At 38.6% G+C, this 12,500-nt stretch overlaps 2 protein-coding genes across 2 annotated transcripts in view; both read left to right on the top strand.

Moving 5' to 3' along the window:
• LOC100893908 (MAM and LDL-receptor class A domain-containing protein 1) overlaps window positions 1-9,204 on the top strand; it is a 23,294-nt gene extending 14,090 nt beyond the window's left edge. Inside the window, exons 8-19 of the mRNA XM_030976282.1 lie at window positions 449-613; window positions 1,102-1,367; window positions 1,864-1,960; window positions 2,196-2,384; window positions 2,788-3,059; window positions 3,505-3,592; window positions 4,133-4,297; window positions 5,051-5,316; window positions 5,968-6,187; window positions 6,632-6,897; window positions 7,840-7,924; window positions 8,467-9,204. Of these exons, the coding sequence (XP_030832142.1) occupies window positions 449-613; window positions 1,102-1,367; window positions 1,864-1,960; window positions 2,196-2,384; window positions 2,788-3,059; window positions 3,505-3,592; window positions 4,133-4,297; window positions 5,051-5,316; window positions 5,968-6,187; window positions 6,632-6,897; window positions 7,840-7,924; window positions 8,467-8,726 (2,339 nt within the window). The 3' untranslated portion in view covers window positions 8,727-9,204. The remainder of the gene's footprint in view (window positions 1-448; window positions 614-1,101; window positions 1,368-1,863; window positions 1,961-2,195; window positions 2,385-2,787; window positions 3,060-3,504; window positions 3,593-4,132; window positions 4,298-5,050; window positions 5,317-5,967; window positions 6,188-6,631; window positions 6,898-7,839; window positions 7,925-8,466) is intronic.
• Window positions 9,205-10,838: 1,634 nt separating this feature from the next.
• The window catches only part of LOC588882 (MAM and LDL-receptor class A domain-containing protein 1), a 17,695-nt gene continuing 16,033 nt past the window's right edge, over window positions 10,839-12,500 (top strand). The window contains exons 1-2 of the mRNA XM_788546.5: window positions 10,839-11,510; window positions 11,990-12,136. Coding sequence (XP_793639.4) covers window positions 11,402-11,510; window positions 11,990-12,136 — 256 coding nt within the window. The 5' untranslated portion in view covers window positions 10,839-11,401. The remainder of the gene's footprint in view (window positions 11,511-11,989; window positions 12,137-12,500) is intronic.

The following is a 12,500-nucleotide window of genomic DNA, read 5'->3' as shown; positions in this document are numbered from 1 at the left end:
ATTTATTATTTCGCTGTTATAAAAAACGAAAAAATGTTTCTGCAATAGCAATTTTGGATATCAGTCAGACTTTGAATCGTGGCATAGATAATCACCTTTTGAAGCTGCGTGAACATTTTATAATCGTTGTTATGTGATTATCGCTATCTGTGATAGATGGACGTACTATTTGAATATAAAGGTATACATATCATGTCTTTTAGGGAATTTTGAGGGATTTCTCAGGTACTTTCCATATAGATAGTTTGCCTTTTCCTAATTATGTATTGACTTAATATGAAAAAAGCAAACCAAGGTTCCCTTTGTTTATTTTACTTCTCTCTCTCTCTCTCTCTCTGTCCCTGTCTCTCATTCTGGCTACATGGTCTAACTCTCCCTCTCTGCTCCTCCCTTCACTCCCTTCCTCCTTCTTTCGAAAACTAATGCCTATAATTATTATCCAATGAAGACGTTCTGCTGAACCACAGTTCTATAAGCTGTACCTTCGAGGAGATTGAGCTATGTTACTACACCCAAGACACAACGGATGACTACAACTGGTCCTGGAAGAACAGAGGTACTCCGGCCTCCTACACCGGCCCTGATGTGGACCACACTAGAGGAGACGAACTTGGTGAGCTTGACCTTATGGTGAAAAGGGGATCAATCACCCAAATTGTTTTGCTCCATTACAGTCAAACCTGTTTTAGTGACCACCTGTCTACAAAGACCACGTTTGTTGTTTCTCTTGAAAATTGTTTCTCATTGAAAAATGCACTTAAGGAACCTGTCTACAAAGACCACTTTTTGTGTTTCCCTTGGTCGGTCGCTAAAGACAGGTTTGACTGTATATTCAGAATGTGGGTTTCATATATTTTTGTCAAAACTGAATGTGTATTTTTCCTTTTTTGTCTATTCAGTTTTCCGTTTTTAGAATAAAAGAAAAAATGCATACAATATACACATTTAGAATTAATAACAGCGTAAGGGTTACAAATACAATGCAAGTTTTAATACAAGAACTGCATTGTGCGATGTTCCCTGGAATGCTGGAAGGCAAGTTTTTGTTGAATTTTCCTCCATTTTGATAACGAAAATTTTCTATCTGATGTGTTTGATCAGGTTTCTTCATGTTAATCAACCCGTCCAACTCCAAACCCATCGGAGCCAAGGCACGCTTTATCTCACCCCTCTCAACGCCCCTCCCCCAGGGCGGCTGCATCGAGTTTTACTACAACATGTACGGTATCGACGTCGAGACCCTGAACGTCTACACGAAGACGGAAGACCAGGACCTACCAGGAACTCAAGTCTGGTCTCAGCAAGGAAACCAGGGAAACTACTGGCATAGGGCCACGTTTGCGACCCCAAGTGGTCAAGGTTTTCAGGTAAGGAGACTATATGAAGACAAGTTGTAATAGAATTCTTCACCATGTGCACAGAGTGATTGTTGTATTTATTGTATTAGATTGGTTTATTGAGATAAAAGTAATCGAACATGCAGCTATAACAGATGAAATTGTTCAATGTACAGAGCATCAAAATACATTGATAATGCAATACAATATCTATATCACTGAACAAAATGTATTTATTTACATTTGAATCTCGTATTCTCTCATCTTAGGTGTATCAATATAACCATGTTCATAAATAATAAAAATCCATTTTCTGTTTCGAACAGAATGTACGTGCAACAGGCATTTGTACAAGGGCATTGCGAGATAAAGAAAACAATTTTCCCGAAAGGGGATCTACATGAGAGTCTGTGTAACAAATACAAAAAATAATAAACAAACTTGATAGAAAATTGACTTAATTTAAGTATGAGTGTCTGACATGAAGGTGCAGTAATCTATTTTCAATTCGTCATTTTTGTTTAAGGTCGTGTTTGAAGGAGTTCGCGGCATCGAGTCACGGGACGACATCGCTATCGATGACGTATTCCTGTATACCGACGGTCCTAACAGTTGCCCGCCGAGTGAGTATAGGGCGATTATTTATAACACTGCCAACGCCATCTAGCTTTATCGTCTTACTTTTATGACAATTATTCAAAGTAAAAAATTAAAAAGATGGATTACTGAATCGGACTGTATCATATTAAAGGCTGGTGTATCAATTATTAATCAGAAACAATATATTAAAATGACTAAAAGCACATTTTTGCCCGTTTTATACTTATTTATATCGCATTCACCGCTGTTTCATATCAGAACCGACTCCCGAGATCATTCCTCCGACACCATCGACCTCCATGCCAGGGTTCGATTGCGGATTCGAAGAAGACTGGTGCGGTTTCTCTCAAGCCCCGTGGGACCAGGGAGATTGGAGTCTCATTACACCCAAGACACAAGGATTCCAGTTAACCAATATCTGGGATCACACTATTAGATCGGCGAAAGGTAATATATTTTAACCGGAAATTCCTGACAAGCAGAAAAAACCTCATTAGCCTCATTCTTACTCCGTCTCCCCACCTCTACTTTATCGGGGTCGACACTTGCCCCATGTGCCTCAATATGCCACTTATCGAAAACCAATACCATTTCAAAGGCAATAAATAGAGATCGGTTTAAAGAGCTTGTTTGTAATATAAACTCCTAAAATGAGAGGATATTTGAACATTTTTTGTATTCCACATATGAAAATTCGCAAGGATGTATAGAGCTTGATATACGAATGGCTAATACATGTGTGATTCTATTGACTTGCGCTGAATATGATAATGATGATCATCAACATCGCTTTCATCACCATTATTTTTTCTGCGAAGATTTAAATTTCGATTTTACTATCATCTTACAGGTCATGTCATAACCTTCGATCCGAATCGGGGTCAGTTCAAGACGAACGACCGCTCACGACTATACTCGCCCATGATGTCCCCGTCCAATGATCCGCGTTGCTTGACCTACTACTACCACATGTCCAACCAAAATGTCGACCATATGGGTTTCTACATCAGAAACTTCAACGAACCTCTGCCGCTGGACCCCGTTCTCTCAGTATTCGGGAAGCAGCCGTGGGGATGGCATGAGCAGAAGTATACCATTGATCCGTCCGATCAATATTTCCAGGTTGGTAAATTACGATACAATTGATACTAATTTCGGTGAGTATCCTTACCCTTATGATTCAATGTTTAATCACCGTAAACAATGCCCACTTTTGCATGGTATAATTTTCTTGAATGACTTTGAAAGGATTTCTCTATCTTCTTATTATCTCCAACAGTTTCTAACTTAGACTTTGCGTCCATTGACGACCAATGATTTAATTTTTGTCATCTTCCATCGCTTTCATCCTCCTCGCTATTTCGGTATCAGAAAACTATAAATAGACATTCCTTGAAGAACATAATGAATAACTTTCCTTGAAAAGTGCCTACATGCCCTTGGACACAATACATAATTTAGTTTTAAGCATTACCGATTTATAATGCATTTTCCCTATACCTGGGCCTAGGCCAGCCGCTAGACATTGTTTTGAGTGGTGCTTAATCACTTCTTTCCATCATTTCAGGTATGTTTTTACATCAGCGTCGGACCAAAGAAGTGGTATTCTGCAATTGGGCTTGATGATATCAGTATTACGAATGGGGCTTGTGAAGGTAACCATAACTTTATTCCCACAAAGGTTACTGATGTTTACAAAACATTAAATGATCGGTCATTTTTTTGTATTTACCTTGTTGAGTTGCTATCTATCAACATTTCCATAAACTCTTGTTAAGTATAATTTCCCTTCAGTGGACTTATATTACAAATAAGGGGTAATCCCTGGTAAAAATATAGCTCCTGTTTTTTTTTAATATGACTCTTGTCGTATTTGTGAATAGAATGGCTTCGTAATCTCATATCTGTGTAAAAACAACACTATATAATTATATTCGTTAACAATTTGAAGGTGTGAAAACAAATTCTCATCAGAAATGGTCGGAGTTTATGAAAGTTACTCAAACGTCAAACTGTATCTAAAGATAATATAATTGATCATTGACAAATCGCGCATTATTTTATGAATAAAATTACCTGTTCATTTTCGTTTTGTATTTGTTGTTTTGGCTCGTTTGAATTGACTAACTGGGATGTTGGCCAAATGTATATACCATGTAATAACATCTGTGTTTCATGTATGTAAAATCATGCAGTTGCACCGACACCCACCCCAAAGACCGGTAGCTGTGATTTCGATCAGGATATCTGCGGTTATACTCAGTCCCCAAACGATCAGTTTGGCTGGACCAGGAGAAACGGACCCACTGCATCACTGTACACGAGTCCTCTAACAGATCATACCACAGGAACATTGGAAGGTAAGACAAAATGGCGGATATTTTGTGTTAAAGCGTCCTAATATTAGGCCTAGTCCAGGCAGATCTATTACTGTGATTTATGGTTCACCAAGTTTTTAAATTCCCATAACTGATTAACCTGCAGTTACACTTTGTCTAAGAACGATCAGTTCGACCATAGGTCCATGGTTCGACTGGATCAGGAGAAACAGACCCACTGCATCACCGTTCTGCAACAAATTATACAACAGGAACATTGAAATATATAACTGGAAACAAAAATGGCCTGTGATCATATAAGCTTAAAAAAAAGTCCAGATTTAAGGGGTCAGATTTGGACATGATCTTTGGACTCCAAAGTTTCAACCTTTAAATCTCTTTCAAATTGGTGTTTGCTATAACTTTGATGATAGTATAATAAATGTATCAAGTTCTGTTTGAACTTGTTTTTGGTCGTTACTTTATTATTTTACTTAAATTATCATCTTAAAACTCCTCTTGCTGTCACTGTATACAAATGCAAAAAGACATCAAACGTTAGCCCTTGCATGTTTACGTCTAAGTTAGTTAGTTCTATATTTGACTTAGGACTTGACGACAAAGACCGAAGCGTTGTAGCATTGTTTAATAGTCGCCTTTTGGTTTGTTTAATCGATGTAATTCAATAGTTAATAAAGTTTGTCATATGTAATGTAGCTATGCCAAAGAAATTCAAAACCATGCAGATGATCCCTAGAAAATATACTGTTGCATTGTGTCCCAACCATTCTTCAGGTTACTACATGTACACTGAGACCTCCTCGGCCAGACGACCCGGCGACACCGCCGACCTGATGTCCCCGCCCCTCTCGGGAGACAACGAAGGGTTATGCCTCCAGTTCTACTATTATATGTACGGGCGGGACATAGGCAATCTGGTGGTCTACATCTTACCCGAACTCTCAGACTACCAGTCCCTGGTCGAGATCAGTCGAGACCAAGGACAGAAGTGGTTTCATAAGAACGTCGACATCAAGGCTATACCCTTTGAGACATTTCAGGTAATTTTACAAACAACAATAGAGATTTTTAAAACTCTGTATATCCTCTCTCTCTCTCTCTCAATGGCTTGCTCTCTTTTCAAAACCGTATATGAAGCAAACACATACACACCCACAACTACACCCACTTCCCGCACATCAGTCTTATTCTCTCGCCCCCATATTTTCTCTTTCCCGCTTCATTTTCTATCCTTTCCTCTTTAAGGCACTTTATTGTTTCCCCAGGTTTTTTTATGATTCAAATTAAACGATCTGTTTAAAAATGATAGGTCAATTTATATAGGGCAGGTACTAAATAAATGTACTTTAGTGCGCTTTATACAAAAAATATCATATCATTACCCCCCCCCCCCCCCCCCGCTGTAGCTGAGCCGCCATATATAATAAGGTGCCAAAAACGTAATTATTTCTATAACAACATATCATACATAATATAGTTAAAAATCACAAAACATATCAAGAAGATCAATATTATTGTGTACGACCATTAATAGTCAACTGAATTAATGAGTGAATTTTTTATTGAAAACCTTGTGAATGGTTCAAGCATCGTGTGTAAATGTTACACATCTATCACTAATCTTAGAAATCATTAAAGTACAATGTCTTAATGGTGTTTTTTATTTGCACGTGGTATCTGACGTGCTACAGATCGTTTTCAGAGGCATTGTCGGAGGAGGACCGAGAGGAGATATCGCAATCGACGACATCACCGTCTTCAATCATCCGTGTTCTGGTGTACGAACAGAGAGTGTATGCGACTTCGAGAGCGGACCGGAAGTGTGCGGCTACGGTGAGGCAAACGGGATGGGAGAGGAGTGGGATTGGTACGATGCCGTTGCCGTTGTTCCTCCGCCAGTCGGTGATATGGGTGAGTAAAGGAACATTGATTTCACCCTGACGCATGAAGCAAAACTGATGCCCACTGTACACACAGCCGTATTGGCTGGAGTATGACTGCGTCAGAAATTGGCACGGTCTTCGACGCGCAATGTGAGAGTTAAATCGTACAAGAAAGTGAATGTTAAATACTGAACTGTTGAAACATTGCTTTGTATTACTAGCACGGTTGCCTTCTAAGTTTGGTTAAAATGGCGCCTCGTGAACAGCTTCAATTAGTACCCGTTGCTCACCAGGAGATTGTCATACATTAGCGAAGATATTCCTGGAATGCCATAATATGCTGGATATCCAGAGAACCGAGTCCTTTCTCTCATTTCGTTATTAACGCTCTTGAAATAATTTGAAAACACGTACCCCATTTTTGTGTTCGTTCTGACCCTAACAGCTCAAGCTTTCCATTCTTGAATTTTAGATGGTTCATTTGTGTTCAAGAGTCCAACACCTGGTCTCACGGCGGTCTTGACTACCCCGACCCTGGATGTACGATCTGGTAAACAATATACCCTTTCACTCGACTACCAAATCTTCAACGATTCAAAGATGGCTTTCACGATCAGTATCGAGAGAGAGAACCAAACGGACAACCATAGAATCTTCCAACAGACTCGTGGCGTAGAGGGCGTCGTGAAAGGAAAATGGGATGTTGACACCGAGGCTCTCGGCTTGGATTTTGCGAGGGTGAGGCGATTGAAAAGCGTTTTAAAATGTGAAATATAGAATGCATGGTTGTTGTTCCTTCGAATTTCGCCAAAATATATCTCGAAAAAAGTGCATTGAAATGATAAACTAACCGTAGATTGTGGTCTGTCAAAATGCGTACATCATTCCAAACAGATTAACGACGCCCAAGGATGATCATAACGATAATAATGTGCAACGTGTAGTTGGAAGTTTTCACCTGTGTTTTATTAATAATTTCTATAGGTTTCGCCAAAGCAGCTTCTCTTTGCACATTTTAACAAACTTAGGTGGTACTATTCAAAATCAGACGATATCATCAAATCTAAATGTTCCTATTTTAAGAGGATTTCTTTATAAAAGATGCGATCTAATTTTCGTAGAAAGAGCGGTCATGTTAGATTTTGAAACCTAAACAACCAATATCGACCTTATTCAGGTTCTAAATACTAATACAATGTTCACAACCGAAAAATAAGTGCGTTTAACTCTTCTAGTCAGACTAAAGCCGAATCGGCTTCAAATTGTAGACAATCACACTGCTGCATGACGTCACTACGATTCTGAGCCGATTCAGCTCTTCCTTTTCCAAGAAAGCATGAAATCCCTTGAAAAATAGATTTTATCCATCATAATTATGACTACTCAGATGCTACGGCGTTAAGATTTTACATGTTCAAATTTTCACATAAAATGCAATCACGAATTCTTCCAAATTTGGATCGTAGTCAGATCGTGTAGTGTGCGCCGGGCTGCATTATTTTCTTTAACCAAGTTGGGCACATTTAGGAAAAAGGTATGACTAGATCTAAATTGTTAAATATGTATGTGAGTAGTATAGACATAGAACTTGACCTTACACTTTTGCAGATTATTGATAGATGATCAGATTTGTTTATCTTTCAATTATCTGGTTTTATTTGTTTGTGTTTTTGTCTACAGATCGTTTTCACCGCCTCTACTACCTCATCCCCACAGAATGGGGTTGTAGCTATCGATAATGTGGTTTTCAAACCTACAATCTCCGGTAGGCTAAAATATGTTTGAAGGTTGTGAAATATATTCCCGAACTATGTTGTATGATAATATAAACCATACGAAATGAAAGAAACATCATGGCTTTGATCTACTCCACATCATGCAAAATACAAATTGACATGCTATAAAGGTCCCATGATTAGACAATTTCAAGTCCTCCCCCCTCCCCCGCCCCCGACTAGTACCAGGATGAGCATTTGATACCAACCCAACCATAAATGTTTACCATGGTAAATCGTAATAATAGGTGAATAGACAACGATATTCATATTCCGCCCTCCGTCAAGTGATCAGGAGGCATGAATATTTAAAGTCTTGAAAGTATCATCATATTCCCATTATCATTTTGTTTAATACTACCTCAATTACATCAATAAGAGGCCTTGAAAATCGACATCTCTCATAGTCATAAGATAATCCTGTGCACATTACTTACCATGTGATTGTCATAGTGTGCAGCGTGTTGTATATCCTAATCTATCTTCATGAACGTTGATTATTATGTCCCAATTTGTTATTATCATTCTTCAGAAAAACCGACGAATTCGGCACCGATCATCAACTCTTATCGTGGAGAAACCATCGTCCTCGGCGTCTTTCTCTCTATTTTCATCGTCATCATCATTGCCGTCTTCGTTGTCCTATTCTTGCGACGATCGCGAAGTTCGGATTCCATGACCATCGGCTATAAGAATCACAAAGACGATGCTACGATGTCCGGTCCTGTCGCCATCAACAACGCTGTGGATGAGGCAAAGAATGGGATAGATAATCCCATGTATGGCCCCTGAAATACTTTTTAGAAAAAATATCTTAGTGGACCCGGCGTACATGATTCTTAAAACTTCCCATACAAAACAATCCATAATTATATACCATTCTTACTTTAAATCAGTCATTGTGATATGATACTCTTTAAGATCCTAATAAAAGTCAATGACAAATAAATGTGATTTTTAACAGTAGTTTGTACATTTTGTTTGTGAACCTACAACGGTTACAAACACATTTCTAAAAAAAATTGATTTCACTTTCATTTTCTTTCTTTAATTCTTCTTTTTATGTTTATTGCAACCATATGAACAACATACATAACATATCATAAAACAACATGATGAAGAATGAACATTTTAAATCGATACTTAATATTGATGTAACTGCGAGTAAGTCAAATGAATTTTATTTTGCTCAAGCTGTATTTACCCATATTATCTTTGAATTATAATGATTAAAAAGCAAGATTTAATTCTTGAATATGTATGTTCTCTATTAAAAGTAAGAAAGAGGCTTTTTGTTTGATATGTAACCTGTCGCTTTTATTGTAAATTAAGCCCCCCCCCCCCTCTCTTCTCTCTCTCCCTCTCTATCTATCTCTCTCTCTCTCTCTTTCTCTCTTTTTCTCTTTATTTCTCTCTCTCTCTCTCTCTCCTCTCTGTCTCTCTCTCTCTTTCTTTCGCTCTTTTTCTCTTTATTTCTAACGTGTCGCATTTATTGTAAATTAAGCCCCCCCCCCCCTCTCTCTCTTCTCTCTCTCCCTCTCTATCTATCTCTCTCTCTCTTTCTCTCTTTTTCTCTTTATTTCTCTCTCTCTCTCTCTCTCCTCTCTGTCTCTCTCTTTCTTTCGCTCTTTTTCTCTTTATTTCTCTCTCTCTCCTCTCTCTCTCTCTCTTCCCCTCTCTCTTCCCCTCTCTCTCTCTCTCTCTCTCTCTCTCTCTCTCTTTCTCTCTATTTCTCTTTTCTCTCTCTCTCTCTCTCTCCTCTCTCTCTCCTCTCTCTCTCTCTCTATGACTCACTATATTTTCCTTTTGCCCCATCCCCCTCAAGTTTCGTTATGCCTTTCCTTCTCAAAGGGGTTAATAATTCACCGCAAACACAGACAAATTATTGAATTTGAGAATTCTTCTGTGATATCACAGCAGGAATCCGCTATCGAAGCTCCGTATTTATTTGCTTTCCTTTTTTTCGTGTTGAAACTGGTATCGCAATGGATAACAGAAGCTTTCAGTAGCCACTTCAGAGCACGAAATCCATCAAGATTGCAAATAGGCAAACACGTCAAACCTCTATGGACAATTATGAAACTGTTTAGTATGAAAAGTACGTTAGGATTAAAGTTTAATTGTTGCGTTAAATTGAACTCGTTCTACACAGCAACGGAAAGGTTGAACTACTTTGAAATTACAAATGATAAACAGTTAAATTAAAATAAAATACACTCCATGTTTATTACAAGTTGATTCAATAAAATACAGCAATAAACAAAGTAGAAATAATATTTTAAAATAAAATCAAGAGGGAAACGAAAAGGACAGACGAGAGAAATGTTGAAATAGAAGTAGAAAGAAGAAAGTTAGGTAGAATAATCGTAATAATTCTGCACGGATAATTTGTACGATGGATTCAGTTATTTAATAAGTCAAGTTTACAATCGGGTTGGTTTAAACAAATGTTAGGGGGGTTACTAGATTGAATGCAAGAAATTCATTCAATGATCCTTCCGAATGAATATATAGCTTCGGCCAAAAAGCGAAAGAGAAAAAGTACAGCATTAAATATATAATAAGGGGCGTGTAGGAAAACCTTTTATATATTGAATAAGAGCAAAGGACACGGGCAAAACAGAACATATGTCTCGATCCAAAAGCCAAAAAGCAAGGTAGACCCTTCATGTTGACTTTGAATGTTTGCGCTGCCCTTTTCAATAATACTCCCATCCGTCTATTTGGCCGTGATGACTGTGGATCTATTATATAGGACATTTGAGTAAATGCACCCAATTGGCTGAGAGGCTATCACGTGATGTTAAATAATTGTTAGTTGTGTACGAATGTGCAAAAGAAGAGGAGAGTTGCACGTATATCGCGTACAAAGTGTTTGAAATACTGATATAGCCATGACACCGTGGGAGTACCCGTTGTTTGCATTGTCTAACAAGCGCACATTAATTGATGCGGAAGGCTACGTGACTCGAGAACAAAATAGGCATGAGATCGCAAATACTCGAATATTCAAATCACATCGGCCATCTATATAGCATATCCGTCATAATTGTATTATTTTCAAAAGTCAGACTATTTCCCTCGTGCCATATACAAACTCGGCCCGTTGTGAAGTTCAATATCACTCTGAGATGTTCTGGATTTGTCGGTTCATAATATAACGTTTTTTATTATTACTTCCGGAGCATTATTTACACTGATTTACAAAATATGTGTCACGAAAAATTAAACAGACAGAAAAAAAAAGAAAAGGAAATATTTGCAGGGAGTTGCCTCTGTCAGTGGGTGTTGGTGTGATACCGCCCCGACTGATTATTGTGTACTTACATCAAATACTTGTAATATTCATCACGTGATTAGACTCTCTCGTCCGTGCTCTCAAAGCATTGCCTATTAAGCCCTATGTAGAACGAAGCGGCTGGAAGTCTAACAGGGCAAATGCTCTTCCGTTAATTATACTGACGCTGATGATGAAGTTGGATGTTCCATTTCGTCGCCGGCTGCAGCAGCACGAGAACAAGATGGCGTTCGTTTTACTTTCGATATTCGCTTGTCTGGCAGCTATGTGTGGTGTTTGTGAGTATATCTTAACAGTTTCATACCAATGTATATTCCACAGCTTTCTCATGTTCACATTTTGTGTTTTAATGAGTTAATCATCAGAATAGGTCTATTATGATCACGATGATGAGCCGCAGCACTTGCATGGAGCCATTTATATGTTTTTATATCCATCAATATGATCACGGTCTTCTAATTGATTTATAGTATACAGAGAAATATGTTTTTGTTTAAGCATACACCCGCATTCATAATTATGAGCTAGTGTGAACTGTTGGGACACGCTGGGTGAATATACATTTTCACTCCACTGATGCCACGCAGTACCACGCCACGTTAGGCTTTGGGTTTTTTTAATTGTTGATATTTATGTAGGAAATTACCACGTAGAAAGTGTCGCAGGAGCATGTGTCGTTCAACTGTCTTGATACGATTTTTGTTTAACTGCTGCGACTGATGTACGTTTCATTCTCTTTCGACGCGTATGTCGGTAGGTGTCGGAGAACGATGCAACTTTGACTTTAACCTATGCAACTACACTCAGGACACCACGGATCAGTTGGATTGGGTCAGGATAAACGGTGCATCGTCTGTGGATGATACTGGACCATCCGCCGACCATACACATGGGACATCACAAGGTGAGTTGATAAAGGAGGGTATCGGTCATGGACGGACCGAAGATGACCAGAAGATTGGCGAGTTTCTCCCAAAGGCCACTCGAGGGTGCTTGAGGGTCGCTCGATTTGTGGTCTGAGGGCCCGGTTGATAATATATCCGTTTATGATTCTTTCTCATAAGAGTGCACCAGTCCATCGAAATGTCCCTACCGATCTTCTGTCCCAGTACGCTCTTGAATATTATGATGGTATAGGCTGGAAGATGATCTATTGATATGGACGTTTAAGAATATTGCAGATTTCATTTCATTTCATACAAAAATGGCATTTAAATTTGCTTTGTTTTGTGCTTAGTTATTATGTGTCCCATCTCTCCCTCCTTTTG

Source organism: Strongylocentrotus purpuratus, unplaced genomic scaffold, assembly GCF_000002235.5.
Source record: "Strongylocentrotus purpuratus isolate Spur 01 unplaced genomic scaffold, Spur_5.0 spur5_scaffold_9, whole genome shotgun sequence".
In the NCBI taxonomy this organism is placed as follows: Eukaryota; Metazoa; Echinodermata; class Echinoidea; order Camarodonta; family Strongylocentrotidae; genus Strongylocentrotus; species Strongylocentrotus purpuratus.
The sequence above is the reverse complement of the archived record's forward strand: the minus strand, read 5'-3'. Positions and strand labels throughout refer to the sequence as shown.